The sequence below is a fragment of the Onychostruthus taczanowskii genome, unplaced genomic scaffold (assembly GCF_017590055.1).
Source record: "Onychostruthus taczanowskii isolate IOZ18803 unplaced genomic scaffold, ASM1759005v1 scaffold4, whole genome shotgun sequence".
In the NCBI taxonomy this organism is placed as follows: domain Eukaryota; kingdom Metazoa; phylum Chordata; class Aves; order Passeriformes; family Passeridae; genus Onychostruthus; species Onychostruthus taczanowskii.
Genome location: NW_024501459.1, coordinates 8,892,487 through 8,916,004, shown reverse-complemented (window position 1 = coordinate 8,916,004; position 23,518 = coordinate 8,892,487). Strand labels below are relative to the sequence as shown.

General features: G+C 35.9%; 1 protein-coding gene across 1 annotated transcript in view; it reads right to left on the bottom strand.

The window, feature by feature from the left end:
• The window catches only part of CUNH8orf34 (chromosome unknown C8orf34 homolog), a 140,106-nt gene that overhangs the window by 81,769 nt on the left and 34,819 nt on the right, over positions 1-23,518 (bottom strand). The window contains exons 5-7 of the mRNA XM_041413012.1: positions 12,341-12,369; positions 6,038-6,207; positions 1,883-2,049 (exon numbers count right to left, since the gene is read on the bottom strand). Of these exons, the coding sequence (XP_041268946.1) occupies positions 1,883-2,049; positions 6,038-6,207; positions 12,341-12,369 (366 nt within the window). The remainder of the gene's footprint in view (positions 1-1,882; positions 2,050-6,037; positions 6,208-12,340; positions 12,370-23,518) is intronic.

The window sequence follows — 23,518 nt, the reverse complement described above, 5'->3', positions numbered from 1 at the left end:
CTGACCTGGAAAATATAGCAGTGAAAAAGACCTATACTTGCTGATAGGAACTGAATTTCTTTGTTACCTTCAGAGGAAAACAAAAACATCCTTCCCATGTAACACAGTCATTCTCAAATTTTGAGCATTTCTGGGGAATGTAGCATAACCATTATACCAAATATAATACATACTGTCAGCAAATTGCAAAATGAGAATTAAAATAAAAGCCAGTTTTTTAGAAGGACAGCACTTTGAATACCACTGAAAGCTCAGTGTATATTGAACTCTCAGTGGTTGTTACTATAACATGGCAATATTATAATCACTGCAAGCATGGCTACTCCTCAAATATGTCAGGATTTTGCCTCAGAATCTTACATTCATTTATATAACACCCTACCCAAACTGGAGGTCCTATTCATGAACTTTCTTAGTTTTAAGTTGGTTTGGTATAAACTTCGCCAGTTTTGATGAACTGCAGAATAGAAAAATATTCCAGGTTTTGCATGGCACAAAACTAGGATGAATTCTTACAATCAAGTACTTATTAAAAAAAACTCCAAAACATTACTTTGTACATAGATAATTTTCTACCCAAATGTCAAGACGCTAGAAAATTCCTTTATATGCCTTCTTGGTTCCAGATAACTTCAGGATTCAAGTGTCTGGAAGAAAAACCTGTGCATCTATTGTATTTTACTCACTTTCCACACAGAAATTAACAAAAAAAATCTATCCCCTGTGTGATAAACAATGAGTGATCCAGGCCATTCTCTTCTTTCTTGTAGAACAAATGCATGTATCAAACTTAAAACTACTGAAAAATAAAAGGAAATTATTTATTAATTCACATTTAATTATGCAGAATAAATATACATATATATTTTACCATGAGCACAGTCAAGCACTGGAACAGGCTGCCCAGTGACTCTCTCCTCTTTGGAGAGACTCAAAATTCAGACAGAAAAACCTGCAATGGCTGATTATTTTGAGCAAAATGTTGTGCTAGATACCTCCAGCAGTCCCCTCCAACCTTAACTGTCCTGTGTTTCTTTGAAGACTATACAAGGATGCAACAGAAATATAGAAAGTAAAACGAGCAGCTTGTGTTTTCCTGATTTTTAGATTAAGGTCCAACCTGAAAAAGAAAAATCATGCCAGAATTCATAAACTCAAGAAATCTCAGTGATTCTGAAATTGTGAATTTCCCAAGCTTTGATTCCACACAAAGTTCCACAGAGAAGAAACTGTGAACAAGTAATGAAATCCATGACTGCCTGTTAAGCATCATACACTGAAACTTTGAAAAATAGCAGAAAAGTAATGATTAAGTACAATTAGAACCACTATTAATTAAATACAATTAGTAATTCTAGGAAAGGGAGGCAGCAGCGAGCATGAAGTCTTCTAGAGTGCAATTTAAGATACAATACAGTCTAGCGGAAAATTACAATCAAATCCTCTGAAGAGGTTACAAATTCACATTACATACGCTTTGTGTAGCTAGTAAGTAAAAAAAAAAATCTACTGAAGTTAAAACTGTGATACAGCTAAGAAAAAGTAGAAGCAGATGAAAGACACTGAAGCTGATTCTGTTCCTTGTACAGAAATACATTCTGCAAGTAAAACGTGGAAAGGATTTATGTAGGAAACCAAATTAATTACTTTAAGCACCTGAAGCATTTGATTTCATGGAATTTGGATGCAGCTGGGAGTTTATTCACACACATTTATGGTCCTCCTTACATTTCTCCTGAAAGTTTCACATTCAACCCTAATGAACCTTCACACAGCTGCTGAATACTTTAGCTTCAAACATAGGGAACAGTTTCTGACTAATCCCTGTTTGATTTTTTATAATAAAAAAATTCAGAAAATACACATAATTTTTTGCAGTTACCCAGTAGTTCCATTGCATCATCTTCATTGTCAATGTCTTCTTCGGTTACAGATGGAGCTGTGCTTTGAGCAGAATCAAAGGAGTCCTGAGAAAGCATGGCAGCCAGCAGTTTCTTATGTTGCTGCTGTTGATGTTTCAATCCTTTGGTCTTTGGCTCCATTTTTAAGCTGTGAGGGAGCAAAGCACAACTTTCTCTTACTGGTGCTCTCTTCAAAATACATCACTCATCCCCTGATCATTGAATGTTCTAAGACATTTTGTGTTTTCAGTTTCTACTTAATGTTTTGATTGAATTTGGGAAATTTCCCATTGATTTTTATGTGCACTAATCAAGTCCAAATAAGCTAAATATGTAGAACAACAGGATGCCAATTAGAAATCAGTATTGCAAAGGCATTGATGCATAGAAAGAAGTTGACAACAAAAAACTGCTCTCTAGAGTGGTTTCGATACCATTACCCCACAGGATTATACACTTTTCCTGATTTGTTGGATTGTGCCTCTGACCTAAATAACAGATAACCGGAACTGTACAGATGTCAGAAGGGTCTAAGGCAGGACTTGCTACAGTTTGCCATTCCTTTCTTTATGAACATAAAACAGACAGAAGTTTGGTGCCCCACATGAGAGGTACCTCATGAGTGTACCACCAACACAGACTGTCCTTACAGTCTGTTGTAGGAAGGCAGAATTGTTGCAAATTTATGATTTTTAATATAATCAACAACTGTTCATTTCTCCAGCAAAAATAAGAGAAAGTGCACCTTGGAGATGAAGAACAGGCTTTGAGTTTAGGACATCAGGTTATGAATGGGACCTCTGCAAACTCTAGGTCATTTCACGCTCTAAGAGACAAGACATCTAATAAAAACCACTCAAATTCCCCATTGTGTACATTCATTATCCCTGGAGGAAGATTCCCAAGTGCCTTGCATCTTCTCAGAATTCCTCCAAGAAATTTTTCATGTAGAAAACTACTAACAGTGATTTGGAAATGGGTTTAATCCTATTTTCATGGAGTTCAAATTTCTGAAAGATGAACTCAGTACCAGCAGGATTGCCCTCAGCACTTTTCTGTACTCTGTTGTCACTTATTAATACCTTGCCTTTCCTCCTTACAGCAGCAAGAGAGAGCAGTGCAAAACCATTAACAAACACAATCTTTCCTCGGTAGCCATGCAGAACATCAAGGACAAAGAGGTGACCCTTCATCCACTTGACAAGCATCTCTAACAGAGCTACCTCAGACTGGATACACTGTCTTTCCCAGTCAGAGCAGTAGTGACACCTGTCCTTTCAGTTGCTCTTTTTTTTTCCTTTTGAATTACTGGGCTGGGCTTTCAAATATATGACATGTCTGCTTCTGTTGCTCATCATCACAGGAATGCATGTTTTTCAGGAGGAAATGGTGGTTCCATCGCACCACACTGACGGTACCAATGATTTGTCTATGTCTGATCCTTTAGACATTTATATAGTGTTTCATATATGTACCATTTCCTTATGTTTAGTGACATGTAAAACAAAACATACAACCTGGAAATAATGGAACAATTACAGTTTTGACTTTTCCATTCTTGTATTTTAACTGAGTATTGTAATTAGTTCTAAGAGTTTGCAGGCTTATCCCATAAATCCTGATAAATAGTGATAAACAACCTATCACTTTTTATTAAAAGTGTTACTAAATAAAATTTAACAAGACAAAATTGGAAACACGGAATGTGGATATTTCAAATATCACTTTCACTTACTTCAAATATCTCTTTCATTTCCCAAAATGAAACTTATTTTTACAAAAGGTAACTTAACTGTGTTACTAAATAAAATTTAACAAGACAAAATTGGAAACACGGAATGTGGATATTTCAAATTGCCCTCTCTTTCATTTCCCAAAATGAAATTTATTTTTACAAAAGGTAACTTAACCACTTATGGCTACATTAACTATGAAATAGAGTACTGAAATTCAGATGACATAGACGAACTTTTTTTACAATGGATAAAGTCACTCTTTTGAGAGCAAAACACTCTTCCCATTATTTTGAGTACACTAATACACTATTTTTAGTAAACTAGTACACTATTTTTAAGTGTACTAGTTATTTGCTACATTAAAACTAAGTTATTATCACTTGGTACTTGTCTCGTGCATTTGGTGTGTGGTCATTTCCAAAATTCTGCTAATAGCACTTTAATTTACAGTAACACTAAATCAGACCTTGAAGAAACTGCCAGTTATTAGTGAACTATTATTAAATATTCAGATTAACCTTGATCAACATGGGTCTTTAAAATTTCCATATATAGTTGACATCAATTTTAGTACCACCACTATCTTGAAGTTCTGCAGCTTGGTGACTCCTTTGCAAGACTGCAAACATGATTTTTATAAATGCCATACAAAAGCTGATGAAATGCTAATGAAGCAAAGAATTATCCCAGACATAAAATCAGTAATCCAAATGTAAATCCATATGCTGCATGTAATTTAGTAGTTACTCATTCCCACTGAAAATCAGTACTCCCACTTAGCAATACATATTTTTCAGTAGGCCTTCAGCACTTACTGTACCTACAGAGACATTAGTATCCCATGAGTCTTTCCTGGCTTCAAGTTCCCTATATTCTCCTTATTCACATATCAGAAAACCTGATTTTGTAATGATACTCAACATGATTCCTCAAATACTATACTCAAAGCCATTAATCACATTTTTAATTATAGCATTAGCTGTGAGGTTTCTCTCAGCTTGTACCACCCTCTACAAAGAGAAAAACATGCTGCTTTGAATCATGTCTGTTGCTCAGAACTAGACCTCTGCTCCCTTCTGCAAATTAGACAGAGATGCTTATTTTTTCTCCTTTCTATTGACAGAAGGGACACAATATCCTCAATTTGCTCTGAAACATGGAACAGATCTATTCAATGCCTTTACTGAACTGCTGAATAAGGAAAAAGAAACCCAGGCCTGCACAATCAAGCTGCAGTGCCAGTTGCTGACTCCATTATTTTCCCAGGAACTGCACTGAAGTGACCCAGAGTCTGAGTTGTGTTGGTTCCCATCCAAGGGCTGGCTGAGGGATCATTACTACACACTGCTACTTCTTTGAAATAGTAGTACTCAAAGCTACCCCCACAATAATCTAATTAAATGAAGTACTCATGGATAACAAATATTCCCAAGATGTGAGGAAAGTTAATGAATGCAGTCTGTAACAGCACAGCTAGTGACACATTAGTTTCAGTGTGAGAGGGAGGTGAGTTCCAATGTAGAAGGCACATGGAAGAATGTGAACTGAAGGAATACCTCAGACCTTTTCAAAGGAAAAGCAGAGAGTTTCTGCCTTCCAAAAAATGGAAGAAAAAGATGTCTGCTCCAATCAAAGTACTAGTTATAACCCAGGAGATATGTTCCAAGGCTAAGGAAGAACATAGGTGCCTAAGTCAATTAACAGAGGCAGTGCAGAAGATTTATCCCTTTTAAAGCAAGGCTGTGACTATTTAACTTTCTGTGACGAACATATCTTTAAGTCATGGAAAGTAGACTCCTTGTATTATAATCTCTCCCATTCAGCTGAAGCACAAATTCTTTCATTCAAGCACAATAAATCTTCAGAAATCATTTACTGCAGAGAACAAAATTTCTCTTTGAGAAAGACTTGTTATTAACACCAAAAAAGCTAAGACGTGAAATGAAAATGAATTTAGGAAGTCCTGTTAAAAATAACATGGATACTGCTTCCCTTGCCTATCTCTCCTTTAAATGAGAAAACTAGATTTATCACTTAAGTGTCAAGAAAGTTAATAAATAGCTACTACCAGCCCAGGAAAGATGGAAAGGTATGAAGTATCTGAATGAAGCTATACATCACAACATTATTACACAATAGACCCCAACCATGTCAAAATACACTTAGCTTTTCACATGGGAATAAATCCATAGGATTGCAAATGGGTATTAAGTTAATCATACAGACAAGCATGAGAAGAAAAAAGTCACATATTAATGACTTCTATTTATTCTGCATGTGCCCACGCTGTGGCATGGGAATTCAAAACCCCTGCACTCTGCCCTCAGAAATGGAATTTTTTTAACAAAGACACCTCTGTTTCACAAAATACAAAGTTTCTAGGCCAGATTGAAAACCCACCTTCCTCCGGGACTGCTGCTATCCTCACTGTCCCACTGCTCATTTTTATTTCTTGGTATGGGTGGCTGCAGCATCTCAGCAGCCAGAGGGTCTGCATCATTCTCTTCACGGCCAATCCATTCTCCAATAACACGAGGTCTGAGAAGGGGAGTATTAAAACCTGCTGTGTCCTGAAGAGAAATAAAAATAACAAAAAATAAATAATGCACTGTTTGTTCTCAACCATAGATGTAAACAGAGAAAGAAAAGAAAAAAAAAAATTTAGAAGTACAAAACCAATACATTGCATTATCATTTCAGACGGCTACAAAATACCCAGAAACAATGATGGACTAATGAAAAGTTCTCCATTAAGAAAATTCCAAGAAATGGAATGCCTGATGCCTCAAATCACTTTTTTTTTTTTTTTAATTACAACTGTAGAAAAATCACTGTTTTAAATAAATGCACATCTCTTAAAATCTTCAGTGTATCTGTTCTGCTCAGCAACACAAGGCCACTTACATTAAAAAAAACCCAGCCAAAAGACTGTTGTAGATTAATAGCATCACTCTTATTTGCATTATGCATTAATGCGAAACTAATAACTACATCTGCATTTTGAATTTTAAAAATAACCCTGCTGGGCTTTATATAATATATCTTTCTATTCTGAAAATGGTATTAACATTTGAATAAAATGCATTTCTGAAAGTATTTTTAACCACTTACTGGAGGACAATAAATTGGACAGGATTACAAGAAGCAAGCAAAATATAATTGACATATTCAAAACAATAGCAATAATTTGCACCAGCATATGAGGAATTTAGATTAAAGTAACAAGTTGTCCTTAAATTGTATGAAAAAGCATTCTAATGTAGTGAGTATCTCTCTTTTCAATTTTACTAGAATGGTTGTAGATAAAGGGTCATGTAGAACAGCATAGTCAAGTTAAAAAACACACCTGTATGCCAGAAAAAAAGGATATGAAATTATGGGATAGGAATAATTACTTTTCGTTAATTAAACTGTTTATAGGCTACTCAAAATATTTCAAACATAGTGTGCCTAATTAGGAGAGATATATTCCTATCATTTAATGAGTGAAAATTATAGGAAAGCAAATCCTGTAATGGCTGTTACCTTAGTGCCTTAATAAATATTCCTGCCATAAAAGAATGCTTTCCAAACAAAAAACATCTGGAAAAAGTACAGCACACTGACTAGGTAGCCTAGAAACCATATTTTATCTCCTTCCTAAAAACAAACCACTTTTGAATTCTCGTAATTGAAACAGATACAGTAAAAGCAGTTTGAAGTAGAGGCCTCTACTGAATGCCAGGTAACAAACAAACAAACAAACCAAAAAAAAAAACCAAAAAAAAAAAACAAACTGCACAATGCTTTCGATATGAATATATTTACCTTTTGACTAGATGGTACAATTTTGCTGAGCACAAGAACCTCTATTTTGAGAGTCAAATGTAACCCAGGCCTTGGATCTGACTCACTCACCCTTGTTCTTTCGTTTTGCTTTCTGCAATGTGCTTGTGAGTGCTCTTCCACACCCCACTCCCCATACCACTGTCCATATTTGTCCACCACTTGACTAATTCACTTTTACACAATGGTTTTTTTTCTGCAAGGACCACTGAAAATTGAATCCATGGCTTCAGATGTTTGAGGATACTTAACCAGTGGAGTTGGGGTTTTTTTATGTATTTACAAATACATGTTTTGTGTGTCTATTTGGACCGGTGGCACATTTAGGTAATGCAGACTAGATGACAGTCACCTCTGGGCACTCGACAAGTGTAAATTGTCACAAGTGTGACAATTCCTGTGAGTTTAGAAAAAAGATTATTTCCTTGCTCATAATGCCTTCATTACACAAGGTGCTTACATTAGTTAATTAACCATGTGGCCCTTCTGAGGTTTATTCCTATTATTCTAGCTATTGTATCCCATCCCTTTCTCCCCAGGATAATTTCTAATAATTAATATAAAATTGTCCCTGGAACTAGTTAGTTAGAATAACTTGCACTGTCAATCTTGCTAAAAGGTTTCAGTCCCTTAACTGAAAACGCAAAGTACAAAAAAATTTGCCCATAAGTTTTTCCTGACATTACACACTGCAAAATCAACATATAAATAAGTAGAACATGAATTCTTTGACTGTCCTTGCTATGCTAACTTTTTTCATAGGTATTTTAAGGATAAAGTAGCACTTTCATACTCACCAGAAATGTAATTTACATTACACAGTCATGCTTTGCCTCACTTTATCACCTTGCTTTCCTTTTTGAATTGTGTTAGATTAGTACACTACAGTTTCAGTGACCTAATTTATTGTCCTCCTTTCAACTACATAAGCAGCCTCAGTGAAAGCACCAAATGGAGAAGCAGAGACAGCTCTATTCAGAACACCAGGATGTTTATTTGGCAGTCTATTTCAAAGGCTACAAAATATTGAGATGAAGTATTCTGTTCTCAAAAAATATTTTATAGCTTTGGTTGTTTTTCTTCATATAAACTTTAGAATCTTAATTGATTTCCAATTTATATTCACTCATAAATAACAGATGATATTGACAGTGACAGTAGTATGTGCAGAAATATTTTCAGTACAGGTAGGTATTTAAATCTGCACTAAAACAAAGAGGACTATTTCATGGTGCAGTCCAGGTGTCATCCACTTGTCCACATAAGTGGCTACCAAATTGACACACACAAGCTACCTGTGGAGAAAAGGAGAAGGGAAAGACTGACAGACAGCTGACTTTACTCTTCACATTGGGCTGAGATGTGGCTGCTGAATGCAACCTGTACCTCAGGAGACAGCTTTTGTATATCCATTTATTTAGCATCACTTAAAGAGCTCAGTATTCCTATTTTCTGATATGGATTTTAAGGGAATCTCCATAGTGAGAAATATTTTGGGATGAGAAGAAATTTGTTTATTTGTAAGAATAGTTGTTTGCTCTATTTTATTAGTTGTAACCTGTTTTCATTTTAGAATACTACATATAAGAACAAAGTATGCCCTAGACAGCATAGAAAAAAAATATTGAGGGTCAAAATTAATTTTTAGATCTTCACTTAGGTCTAACTCTGGATTTCTAATACTTAAGTATCTCCCATTATTAGTGTTTGAAGTGACTGAAAGATATCACTGGGAATTCCAGACAAATGTCACAATGTTATGACAGGTCTCACTCTTGAGTGTTTTCCACTAAAGGTTTTTTTTTTTTTTTTTTTTTTTTTTTTTTTTTTTTTTTTTTTTTTTTTTTCACCCTAGAACTCTGTGAATATCACAAAAAAGGAGGATATCCTAGCTCTTCTTTGTTTACATTAAACCCTTGACATTATGCATGGAAGTGTGCAGTTTCCTAAAATCCTTCAATAGTTTCTGTTCAGTGGCAATGAGAGTGAGTCAGTTCAGAAATATGTATTATATTAAATCTGCATTTTAAAATATGTGACTGACAAGGCATCCCTTCTTATTTCCTTTCCTTACACAGTGTACTTGCAGTGCCAGTTTCTGACTTTACATAGTTTCCTTGGCCTAGAGACAGAGGCTGAATCATCAAGAGACAGAACACCTCTGCAAGCCTGAAGTAAATGAAAAAGCAGGTAATTGCCACAATAAACCTATTTTAATTGCAGTAATTTTAGGATTTTTTGGCTTTTTTTGCAAGGTTACTAGTAAACTTGGAAATTTTAGGAGATTATGTCAAACTGGAAAATTCCATATTGACTGAAAGACTCACCTTGTGTGCCTGTATTTTCTCTATTACTGTCTTGGACAAAAGCTCTAAGTACTGACAAAAAGCTGATACTAGGAGATATTTGACAATAATCCATTTAAATTAAACACTCTTTCACCAAAGTGATTCACAGCAAAATGGTTTTCCAAATCCAAATGCTAGAGTAACTAAGCAACTAACTAATTAACTGGATTACTTGGAGGGGGAGGTACATCTACCAAAAATGCTGATTAAGTACTCCCCTGAAAAAGGCAGCTAGAGGTTACTGAACCCAGAAAGAAATACTTTTTCGAAAAAAAAAGACAATCAGAAACAAAAATAAAGAATCAAAAATAAAGAAACATGCATGTGCATTCTCTGTTTTCTCTAGGTTCATAAGCTAAACCACAGATAAAATGGCATAATTATGGGCTTTGTCATAGTCTTAGTTCCCCAAAATATTCCTGTTCATCAAGAAAGTAAAGAAAGGAAGAGCACACAGAAGAGTTTTATATGGCTCTCATAACATCTCTGCAATGCTGATGTTTTACTAGAATCCAATGCCAAGTTTGGCCATGCTGTTCTTGTCCAAAGATATGCACCTGATAAGTTAAACTGTTAATCCAAACCACAGATGAATGTGATTTCAAAAATTATTCAGTCCTGCTACAGTTTAGATAAGGAAGCTCTAGTATCAGCATGTATTAAAAAAATTAAAACTTGACTACATTTATACCTGAAAATAAACATCATCTGTGAACACATTCAGGTGAAATAGAACCAATTCTCTTTAATGTTAAAACAACTTTTATCAGGTTGTCTTTAGCTGCTTTTGGCCCAAGACAAATAATACACATAGAAACAAGTCACAGGAACATTTTAGAAATTAGCTTGTGTAAGGGATCATTCCTAGGAGGCAAAATTTCACAGAATGGTCTTGGCCATGCTTATATCCTTAAAACAGACTAGATTTTACATTAATTAAAAATCCTTAAAGGATCAAACAATAAAGAGAAATTAAGTTCACTAAAGATCATGGAGGTTAAAAAATCACTCATCTCTAAATCTATGCTGAAAGCCTGTTGAGCTGTACTGCACAACTGGTGCATGCTAGAGAGTTTAATTGTTTGGGGTTTTTGTAGAAATAGCTTTTGACTTCAAGAACATTCAATGTATTATGAAAAGTATATAACCTAATTCCAAGTTTGTTTTTTTTTTTAAAAAAAGCCTACCACTCTCCAGTTTTAAAGTACAAAAAATAAAGTATATAGTAACAAAAAAACCCTGATTCTTCACTCAGGCTGGATCCTGTGGAAATTCCCCAATTATGTTCTCCATCTGAGTTTTCACACTGAATAACTAAATTTAAAAAACATTAATGTTTCTGAACAATAAGATAGCATAGTCTTAAAAAACCCTAAACCAAAAAGAAATTATTTGCTAAAATATAAATGTAAAAAGCATGTGACACCAGGCTCTAGCCTAAATTGTCTTTTTCCTCCCTCAAAGAGTATCTTAGAGCGCTTTTTCAACAACAAAACATAACAAATTGAGTTCTTCATAAGTATTCACAAAGGTGAGGGTTCTAATGGAAGGACTAACTAATTGTGTTTACCACCACTTCTGAGCCCAGTTATGGAAACAGTGAGAAGACTTAGGCCATAGCTTGGAAATGGCAGCCACAGATCCACCTGACAGCACAGTAACATTTATCAGTCTTACCTAATTGGTCTTCCTCAGAGAACGCAATGAAGATTATTTTATATGCACTTGTGTCAGAAGGATTTGTGTCCTCATTTTAACAGCAGAAACAAAAGTTATTTAAAAAACAAAGTGTTCTATATTAGGCATTATTCCTGCATCTTATGTACCTTTTGAACTCATTTTCCTGACAGCAATGGTTTCTGACACCAAGAACACAATGCAAGTTTCTTGGCACTAGAAGCACACTGCTGCTCACTGCGGAAAATAGGGAAGAAAAATTGGTTCTGTTTCCGTAAGTACTTAAATAAACGGATCTTGATTAATTTTTCAGTGTAGAATTTATTAGACCTAGAATTAAAATTCATGTTAGCTGTGTAAGGTATCAAAAATAGCCAGAACTGAAGAGACCATTTTTGCGTTCAGCAAGGAGGTAAAGACTGATCTTTATGACTTGTGCATTCCTGAGTAAATATGGGTGGTAAAAATAATTTCTCATTAATCATATTTGGGAATGCAGAATTCAATTTCATGAATTAAAAGGTATTCAAGGCTAAATGTTTCCAAAAGTACACAAAGTAATACATATTAAGCAAAGATGGCATCAAGATCAAAAGTATTTCCATTTGGTCTTAATGGTCTCATTGAGTCTCTTAAACTCAGTCACTTTTTTTTTTTTTCCACACTTGACAGCCCATCCTTGGTCAACATCCTAACGCATCCACATATACTGTACTTACCTATACAGCTTTCCACACCCAAACTTCCTCTGAACCCAACAGAACAGATGTGATATGCCAGGACAGTGGCATGTGCCTTATCATAATCATCTGTCTCTTTGTATTGCTCATTAGACATCTTTTATCAGTCTTACCTTATCAAGTTCATCAGAAATAGCAATGCCTGAAAACAAAACAGATTTTTAAAAAAATTAGAAAAATGCTTTCTACATGTCTTTTACTACACTAAGTAAAAGTAAGGTTAAGTCTGAAAACTATACATAGTGTTCTCTGCATACTGCTGTACCATACAATGTATCCTATTTCGTTCCATTAGTGAAATTGCCTGGAAACAATACACTCTTCATTTTCCTCAGCTCCAATATTATCAAAATGACTTTTCAAAAAACTATGGAAATGAGAATGGCAGATGTGCCAGTAAAGTGACAACAAATTTAAGCATACATCTATTTGCTTTCTAAAATTAAATCAGCAATATCAGATTTACCATGGACACATTATTATGCAAATCTCACCCTGACCAGCGTGCATAACACATTATGCTGCAATTACAGGGCAATATGGACATTTCTCTCTTACTTCACAATACAAAGTGGAAATGATCCTTTAAAACCAGGTGGAACTTCAGAGAATAAAGCAGAATTTGTCAATAGAATGCAAAACGTTTCCCAAATTCTCTGAACAAGAACTTGTGTATTTGCTCATCTTTTCTGCAGATGCCTGCCCAAGGTTTCCCTATGCTTGCTTCCACCATGTTATGTTTCAATTATTTCTACTCTGTAGCACATTAAATATGCAGAGTTGGTCTCAGAATTTTTAACTTTTTACAAACATCAGTATACCACAAGGAGTACTCAAATCATCATGTGTATATTGCTACCATGTTGAAAATTCAGATAGATTGGAAGCAAGCATCTCTTAGATTCTTATGAGATTTGATAAGAAACACTTCCAGATTAGAAGTTCAAAACCAAAGAAAAGTTTCTCCTGGTGGTGAAAATAAGTGAAATACCTATGAACATACACTTGAAAACTTGTTTTCTAAATCATAACATATTATCAAGACACCTTCTTTGATGAAATGCAAGAGATTATATTGCAAAATATGTATAGAGAGCTGATTTTACTCTTTCTAAAATCACACTTAAGAGTGCAGCAGTATAAGCTAATATATAAGCTTATACATGTATAGGTCTACACTATTTCATATACCATGACTGCATGAATTCTTTGGAGGTTTTTACTGTGCTTTTCATCATTAACTCTATTTGGCTAATTCTCAGTTTAGATTAATTCCTTACAGCAATTTCTGTTTTTAAAGGAACAAAGTGCTAAGAGAGTTGCAATTATACTTTAAAGGCCTCATCAACACATAAGAACTATGGCAAGAGTTAAATAAATATTTACAGTAATTCAATAGTACTAAAGTGGATTAAATTGAGAAAGATCTATTTTGACTAATTCTTCTATCCCTCACTGCAATTAGCCAGTTTTTAATAACGTCAGACTATTATTTAGCCCAGACACAATACTAATGCCCATAGAGTATAATAACCAGGTTGCATTCAACCAGACTTTAAGTTGTTATGAATTTCTTCAATCCCAAATGGACATCTTCTAGAGAGAAGATAATTTCACTCTTGAAGGCAATAAAAACCTAAATCAAGCTTCTTTTCATTTCATCTTTGAAAACTTGGCTACTGTCAATCAGCTCTCAATCACATGGATGCATTTTGCATAACCAAGGTCAATCCACTCTATAACCACATATACTCTCTAAACAGTCAACCCAATTTTTCTTAGCAGTTTCCCATAATGTTAATATAGTTCATTTGGTTTTGATACAGGCTTATTTCCTCGTATTGAAGATTAGTACCCTTTTCTTCTGCTTTCATATATCCCTGTGAATGGGTACTTGTAACTTGGGAGTGGACAGAAGGGAAATTTTATCTTGTGTTGACTCACCCCTTAAAAATATATATTTTCAAGTATGGTAAAAGAAGATAAAAAAGCTAATCCTGTTCCAAAAATCTGCTCCAAAAAAAGCCAACTGTTTTTTACTACCCAATTGCCTGTGTTGCCTATCAAAGATCGGTACTAAAAGAACAAAGTAGCAAAAGCAGTACGGAAAAACAATACACACTACTATATGTCTCACTCAAAAAGCTCTACTAACTTCTCTGATTATATCACATATAAGACATAAAATTTTATAACATCCATAATCTAAATGAGTATGTTTTAGTAAAATGCTCTGTGTAAGTCCTATTGCTCCCTAGAACTTACTCTGAATTTAGAGAAGACACTGAACTGAGTAATTGAATTCACCAGAATGCCTCAAATTTCTTCTTTACTAAAATGGAAACAGTAGCAAGACACTAAAATAAACTGTATCTTTTAGACAAGCATATAGAGAATTAGCAGCTTCTAAGGACACATTGCCAAAATAAAATTTTACACTTAGAAATCTTTAATCTTTGCAATCACAGAATTAAACCTGCAAACTCTTTTTAGCTCACTGTCTCTCTAAGGTGGCATCAAGACAAAAGAAAAAGGATTCTGGGGAAGAAATTTTTAAGAAGCTTGTTGCAGCAATCTCAGCACGGTGATTCTTCTGGAGGTGGTATTTACCATGTCAGTCACAGAGACCTTTTTGTTGTCTTGAGCCTCATTAATATTAACAGTACTCCTTTAGTCACTGATAATACAACTCCATTAGCAGAGACTAGGATAAATAACCACAAATAACCTTGGATGCACACTTAATTTGTTCCAAGACACTATTGCACCACAGTTAGTGTATGCCCAACTCTCAACAATTTTCTTTGCAATTGCCAAACTCACAGAATGTCTTGGCTGACTGAGAGGAGGGGGATTTGCACCCTATGTGCAGTAGACAGAAAATCCCAACAGTGACATCATTTTTTGGGCTCAGATGTCAGGTGGAATAATATGTACCCCAGTTTTCACAACATAACTCACCAAAAAATTGGAACTCTTGCATATTTACCATAAAAAAAACCCACCAAACCTGTCCAAAAAACCTTAATCCTGAGAACAAAACGAGAGGTAGTCACCATTATTGTGCAGGAGTATTTAGGATTCCAGTTAATTTCTTAACCCTTAGCACTCTCATGACTTTTCAGCATGTCACTTTTCCTGTCACTTACTTTATTTTCAAATCATACACTGACAATTTAAAATACTTAGAATTTCTATAGAGAAATGCTGACAATGGTTGCTATCTCTGGTTCATGTAATTGCTAGTATCCAGACATCAGCATTTTTCAAAAAGAAAACTCTTTTGTCACTTCTTTGTGTATTGATTATGCTCTCTGCACTTTCTATATTTGTTTTCATTTACCTTTTATATATTCTAAACAGGAAAACAGCATTATAAAATCACAGAACACTAGAGGCAAAGGGAAAGCCCATTCCACAAAACTACTAAATAGAAACAACATTGCAGTTTTAAGCAAAACATTCATAGGTATAGCAAAAATGTCCATGCGCTAAAAACTTTCAATCTGACAATTTAGTCACTTCTTGAGACTAACCTTTTCCATCCAAACTTAATCCTAATCACAAAAACACTCTTAACACCAGGAAACCTGACACATCTAGTTTATTCAACCTTAAATCCTATGGCTTTGTTAGAATAAAAGTTACTATGAACAACGATTTCTGACTTCCTCCAGCTTAGAGTATTTAAAGCCTGACTCTTCATGATGATGAATGCAGAGAATGAAAGTTTTAAAGCTGCATCATCGTTGCCCTGCTGCAAGACACCAAGCAGCCAATATGAGGTGGACTGTTAAAAACTGCTCTCCTTCCTTTGTTGGGAGAGGTCTTCTGATGTCAAAAGCAAATCCTCCAGAAATAAAGGAGTATGCTTTACCTTTATTCTTATAGCAGCTGTTTCTCACAGACAATATTTGCTATGGTTTTATATCATAATGTGACTGACAACTATACAACAGACCAACCACTCTTACTAACAATTGCAACTACAGCAGTGAGACGTTTCTTCCCACCATCAGCTAAGGCTCATGGGCAAAGTTTAACATGGTAATTATTTAGGTAGCTAGCTGCCAATTTCATGTATTTAAAAAAAATCCTTTTACAAGTAATTACTGATGCTGAAATTTGATCAGGCATCACAAGTATCCAGCCAGCTCAGTTGTCTGGTGAATTACAAAGACAAATTCAGGGCACTTTTTTCTACTTTAGGATGTAACAACCCTCTGTGCTGTAAGTGTGCTGAACAATGAAGTAATTGGTATGAACATGTTTCCACAGTCCTTCAGAAATGCTCCACAGCCACAACTGCTGCCATCTCTGATCAGCAACAAATCTGGAGAGGTGCTGTTAATGCTAGCACAGCCCCTCTCAGCTGGAACACTTGTTCTGTCATTAGCTTGGTTTTTGAAGAGGACTGGAAAAACAATGCACTGTCTGATTGCAAGAACGGTTTGGCATGCTACGATTAAATGAAATATATCTAACAATGTAATAACAATGTAATTTATTAACTTATATTTATTAATGTGTAACTTACAACCTGCAACTTATTATATTTTAATTACTATTACCATGTCTACTTTAAACAGACTGCCTAAGAAGTGTACCTCATGCTGTATTAGCCATTTACCTGGCAGATTTTTTATATTTAAAATACTAGATTACTTGTTTGTCCTGTCTCTTAAAATTAGCATAGATTATTAAAACCATTCTTTACATGGCTATCTTAGATTTCTATTCCCAGTCTTCTATCCCTATGACAATCTGCAGCAGCACAATGGTAAGTATGGAGAAATAAAGATGGAGATCAATGCAGCATTACAGCATCTTCTCTGATGTAAAAGCCACCTCTCAAAACCCTTGCATTATATTTTAATAAAATAAAATCCTTCCAAGTCTAGAATAAGTATCTTCCACAGTACAGGTTTTCTGCTTAGGACATTCTGCTTCATTTCTAGCTTGCCAAGAAATTAACTTCCTTTTCAAATAAAACTGAATATTGTTAACAACAATTCCATGAGTTCTTAAAATGCCTAGCTTTTGCATATGCATGTGCTTCTTAGCAGAAGAGCTTTATTTATCCAATATCTCATGCCTCCACTCAGTGACATTATTTCTCTTAGAAAAGTGAATTTTAGACTTTGATGTTCTCAATTCAACAGCATAAAAACAATTTTCAAAACAAAAGGCACCACACAATTTCAGGTATTTTTGAAAAAGGGCAACTGATAAGTTGCTGACTCATCTGACTCATCTACACAGACTTGTACAGGGCATTTGACACTGTCCCATACAACATCCTTGTCTCTACTCTGGAGAGACATGGCTTTAATGGGTGGATCAGTCAGAGGGTTATTGCTGGACGGCCACACTCCAAAGAACTGTGTTGAATAGCTCAGCGTCAAAGTGGAAACCAGTGGTGAGTGGCATTCCTCAGGGGATTAAAATGGGTGCTGTGTATTTCAGTAAGACAGACAGTGAGGTCAGGTGCACCCTCAGCATGTTTGTTGACATCAAGCTGTGTGGTGCAGCTGACAGGCTGGAGGGAAGGGATGCCATCCAGTGGGACCTTGGCAGGCCTAAGAGGTGGGGCGGCTGTGCTAACCTCACGGAAGTTCAACAAGGCCAAATGCAAGGTTCTACACCTGGGTCAGAGCACTCCCAAGCACCAGTACAGACGGGGCACAGAAGGGACTGAGAGCTGCCCTGGGTAGAAGGACTGCTGAGTGTTAGTAAACAAGAAGCTTGATTTTACTCTGCAATGTACACCTCAAAAGGTGCACCCAAAAAGCCAACCACATCCTGGGCTGCATTGAAAGCAGTGTGACCAGCAGGTCAAGGGAGGTATTCTCTGCCTCTACTCCACTCTTGTGAGACCCCATCTGGAGAGTGTCCAGCTCTGGAGCCCCCCAAAAACAGAAGGGCATGGACCTGTTGGAGCAAGTCCAGAGGAGGGTCACGAAAGTGCTCAGAGGGCTGGAGCACCTCCCCTATGAAGACAGCCTGAGAGTGTTGGGGTTGTTCAGCCTGGAGAAGAGAAGGCTCTGGGGAGACCTTATAGCACCTTCCAGTACCTAAAAAGGGGCTACAAAAAGCTGTAGAGGGACTTTCTACAAGGGCATGTAGTGATAGAACAGCTTCAAACTACAAGAGGCTGTCTTTAGATTAGATGTTACGAAGAAATTCTTTACTGTGAGGGTGGGAAACACTTGAACAGGTTGCCCAGAGAAGTTGTGGATATCCCACCCCTGGAAATGTTCCCAGGTTACGCAGGGCCTGGAGCAACTTGATCTAGTGAAAGGTGTCCCAGCTCATGAAAAAGGGTGGAACTAAATGAACTTTAAGTCCCTTCCAACTCAAACCATTCTATGATTCTATGAAATGGCAAGGTATAAAATGCCTTACAGCTGCATTATTCCTGATCAGCTTTACAGTAGCTTAAAATCTGGAAATATTTTCATATGCTATACGCACCTGAAATTACAGATCCGGAGCTCTGGTTAGAATGAAAGTTTTGGAACTTAAGAGGTGTCTACCATTTTTGCTTTTATTTGTGGTCCTTAAATAATTACAGGATGAAATAACACATAATAAAAATTTGTTGAGGGGCTTTTTTAAGACTTGCATTTTTCTAACACACCATGTACATCTGAGAAGGCTTATGTGCACCCAATCATAAGAAAATAAAATGCTACTACTTTAATGTATGCCAAATTACCATTATTTAACACAATATTCAAGGAAATGTTTATGCATTTTCCTAAACATCCAGAAGATGGCCACAGAGCTCCCAATAGCCAGTTTTCCTACCTGCCAAACAAAGCTTTCTGGATTTGACACATGGCTTTTGACATTCAAAATTTAGACATACTAAGACAACTTCAATGCCACTCTGACTAACTTGACAAAATTCATTCTCAGGATCAGTCTAGGCCAGGGAACTTCTGGATGGCTGGACTGTCAACCTCATAGTGCATATCACAGGTTCTGTAACAAACTCCAGGACAGAAACAGCATTCTTATTCTACCATTATTAATCCTGCAGTTTTGAGCACAAACACAGAAATACTGTATCATATATCAACTGTCCAGCAGTTCACTGCCCCATGCATTCTTCAGGGGAAGCTTATGTTCTTCTTACTGGTGGGACAGGCCATTTTAGATATACTTACATTTCCCAGGGCAAAACCTTGTGCCATACTGCAGCAGGCAGCACTCTATGTTCTAGTCCCTGTACCTCTATGAACCATGTGTTGAAAACAAGGAAAACTGAAACTCTTTCACACCATTCTTGGTTTATAAAGGACATAAAATGCTTGCTCTCGTTACAGCAAACAAAGCATTGCTCCCCCAGAAAAAGCACACGAAAACCAAAAAAATCTCACTCATTTCTGTGTAGGAACTTTAAAATATGTTTTTCATTGCGTATCATAATAGACATTCTTATAATATTCCTTTACCTACAGAGAGTCATTTTACCACTTTCCTCCAGTAGTAACTCAGAGATTTTCTGTGAAGGCATGTTGAAATGAAACCTCAGTTTTTACCAATGAGGGGTGTAGGTTCTCATATTATTAAGCAACTTTAAACTTTTTGTAGTGATATCCACCTTGAACAAGGATAATACTCCTCCCAACACTTGGCCATATTAAAACAAGAGAAACTGTCATCTTCAAGGCATCACAAGTTGACACAGGAGCACAATATACATCTTATAGTTACTATCGTGAAAACATGGATTTAATCCCTCCTCCTCATAGTAGCTTTAGAAAAAGATAAAAATAATCAACCCCTAGCAAAATAATCTTTGCTTTAGATTTGCAGAATATCTATATCCAAATTTCTGAGCAGCTCCAACAGAGAATACAGGTTTCAGGATTAGGTTTAGTGACTAATGAATTATGCAAACACAGAGAAATAAAATGCAAAGTACCCGACCAGTATTATGTCCCAGAAACTCTCCTAGGCCAGGGTCATCTCAGAAGAGAATAATCAAAACTGCAGAACTCTTTAGGGGAAGGTGTACACTGCAATAGGTGGGTTAAGACGGGTAGTCCACAGCACTCAGTAGCCAAGGATAGAGTCATAGCTCACGTTCTGCTGTCCCACAAACGCCAACCCTCTTGCACTAAGATCTAGAAAGTTCCATAGCTGAGATGACAGTTACACAAATCCCAGTTCTGCAATAGTATTATAGAAACTTCAAGCAAGCCAAATACTAAAGAAAAGGACAATGTAATTCAAAAAGAGACTCTAGTCCTGAAACCTAGGGGAGGTTGGATCAGAATGGCAAATAGCTTCATACAGGTGATTAAAACATCTGCAGGAAAAAGATACTTATAAGTAGCAGGGACCTCCTGGCCATACAAGCCCCAGTTTATAATTGAAGAGTAATATTTATGCTCATATTGTTTCTCTTTCAATCTCAGAAAATATTATTTTGTATTATTACTCATACATCACACTAAAAGCAATTGGATTTTATGAGCAAAGGCAGTATCAGATAACAGCTGTAGTACTGAGATAAAATTATCTTCCTTAAAGGTTTGATTGAGCTTATCTAAAAATGTTGATCTCAAAATAAATCACAAGCATTGATCTCATGCAAGAATATCATGATTTTAAAGTTCAGGCTGAAGAGAAGAAGGGAAAAATTCTCTACATGATGACTAGTCTTGTGGTTCAATTAGCAGAACATATTTAGGGCTAGATGATCAACTGATATCAGGGATGTCATCTTTATAAACTTTACATCAATTTCAGATCATCAACTATATACAACTGAAAAAAAATACTAACATGTTATGTCCTCAAACAACGCCCCCCATAAGGCAATGACAAAAGTCTAGTTATGTATCCCAAAGATGTGCATTTACAGTTATATAATCATGATCACCAACATCTGAAATGGCTGGCTTCAATAAATGTTAGTGTCATTCAAATGAAGTTCATTTTCCATAACTGGAATGCAAATCATTAATAGTTTCCTACAGTGTAGAAGGTTCTAAATGAAACCCCATTCTAACGTGTTTGTCAGAGACTACTAAATGCATTCAAGTAGTTCATGATGTATATATAAAGCTTCTCACATCCCACATACTTGAAGGTTCATCCACAAAACTGAGGACATGATTTTAGCAGTTTGTTAACATATTGTGATTTTGTTTAGAACTTGTTCTACCCTTCTAGTTATGAGATTTTTTTACTCTTGTTGCTTATCTTCTTCCCTGTAAAATATAAACAGAACATACAATTTTACGTTTTACTATTTTACATTTTTCTTAAAGAGGTAAGATCATGCTTACCTTTCTTAACAAAATTATAAACAACATCAACTGATTCCCATATTATGATAAATAACTGTTTGAGATACTCTGGAGGGACTTAGAGATCATTCACTCTTGAAGGTATTGAAGCGCCTTGACACCTGGCTCTACGTGAGCCTGCCTGAGCAGTAGTGATAGACCGGATGCCTTCACGAGGTCCCTTCCAATCTTAACCATTCTGTGATTCTATCATTCCTTATGATTTCCAGCAATATCTCCTACTAGATGGAAAACCATGGTTTTCCCATTTACTGATTGTTTACTGATTACTCCCCTTCAAAATTAAGAAACAAAAGAGGACTCTTCTCCTGTTGGTTATACGTAGATACCATTGTTTCTGGGATTCCCCAAAACTGACTTGGATTCATAATTTTGGTTAATGTTAACTTATTACTATTTTTTCACTTTAGAATGTCAACTGAATTCAAAGCATGATAAATTTGTTTCTTCCTCTCTGAAGTGTACACCTGGCCTGAACAAGCATACAAACATTACTAACAAAATGTCAGTTATCTTCACTAAAAGGCTATTTGTGATTATAAAAGAGTACCTATCTCACAGCAGAAGATATTTTTTCATCAAATGCAGTTACCAGCACCTTCAATATGCACACACTTTCAATATGCACCCTAATCCTTAACTGTTTGTATAAAAGATGCAAAGTTGTTCATCAAGTATGCAGACTTCCCACCTAACTGCAGCATGATCTCACTGATTTAGTCCTCTATTTTCCCCTACTCAAAACTCTCATAATTCACTGGTTTCCATATCTTGTTATCTATTTTTCCATCCTCAGAAAATAGGGGAATGACAGAGGCAAGATCAAAGGCATTCATTAGCAAGATCCTTAGCTTGACAGATTTTTATTCTGTTTAAAGGCAAACAGGCCAGAAGGTGAAATACAAGAGCATATATTTGAAACAGGATGGAACTTTTCTTCCTTTTGATCAGCACAGGAAGAAGAATGACAACAATAAAGGTAGCAGACCTTGCAATAAAAGAAAATTAACCATGCACAAGGGAAATACAGCATATTCCTATAAGTAGCTTTATAAACCAAAATCTTCCCTAAATAGAAGCCTTGATAGTTCCAAATCCAGTTCAGTGACATACAGCTGATAGAAGAAGAAAACCAAATCCAGCTCTCCCATGTGGGTAAGCTTCTGAAAAATGGTACACTTAAATCAGCAATCTCCACCACACATGGACCATAATTACAAAAATAATCTCCAGTCTCTCAAAACTCCTAAGATACTTTTAACTCTAAGTGTGAAGTCACTTGTTGGTTTCTCAGACCTATTAAAGCACAGAATTACTTCCTCTTGACAGGGACTGGGAGAAAGGGTCCAAATAAAAGCAAGTTCAGTTTTAACCACTAGGACTATATAGAAGAGACCAGACATCTATGTGCCCAAGACTCACCTTCCAAATCTTACAGGCAGCTCTAATTTTTGCATGAAGTGCACAAGTTTGTCTCAAAGCAGGTATCTAGACTGCACAGTAAATGAAGCAATAGAAACTAGAATTTAATTCACAGGCTATGTCAGCCGCCTAACAGGCAACAAAGTCATGGAAACTTACTAAAAGATCTAAAGCTCATCTTTAAAATGTAAATAAATTCCAGGACCTGATGGAAAATTCATTTAACTTCAAACATTTCATTTCATGTGTCACTCTTCACTGTTGAAATACTGAAGGAAGAAAGAGAGGGTGCTGTAAAAAGCCATTAATAGTACATTTTGATCATTTGTGTACTCAGCTGTTGAGCCCAGTGTCTGTCCCACGTCACTTCAAAATAAGATTAGTGCCAAATGCAGCACTAAACTCATGGCATGCTTGTAGAAACAAAAGCACTAACTACCCTGCCCAAAACAAGCTTCAGGAGAGGTAAATGTGGGATCCTGTGATGGTATTTTTAATATTCACAATATGGGATATTTGTTTGGGTACAGCACAGAATGAGTT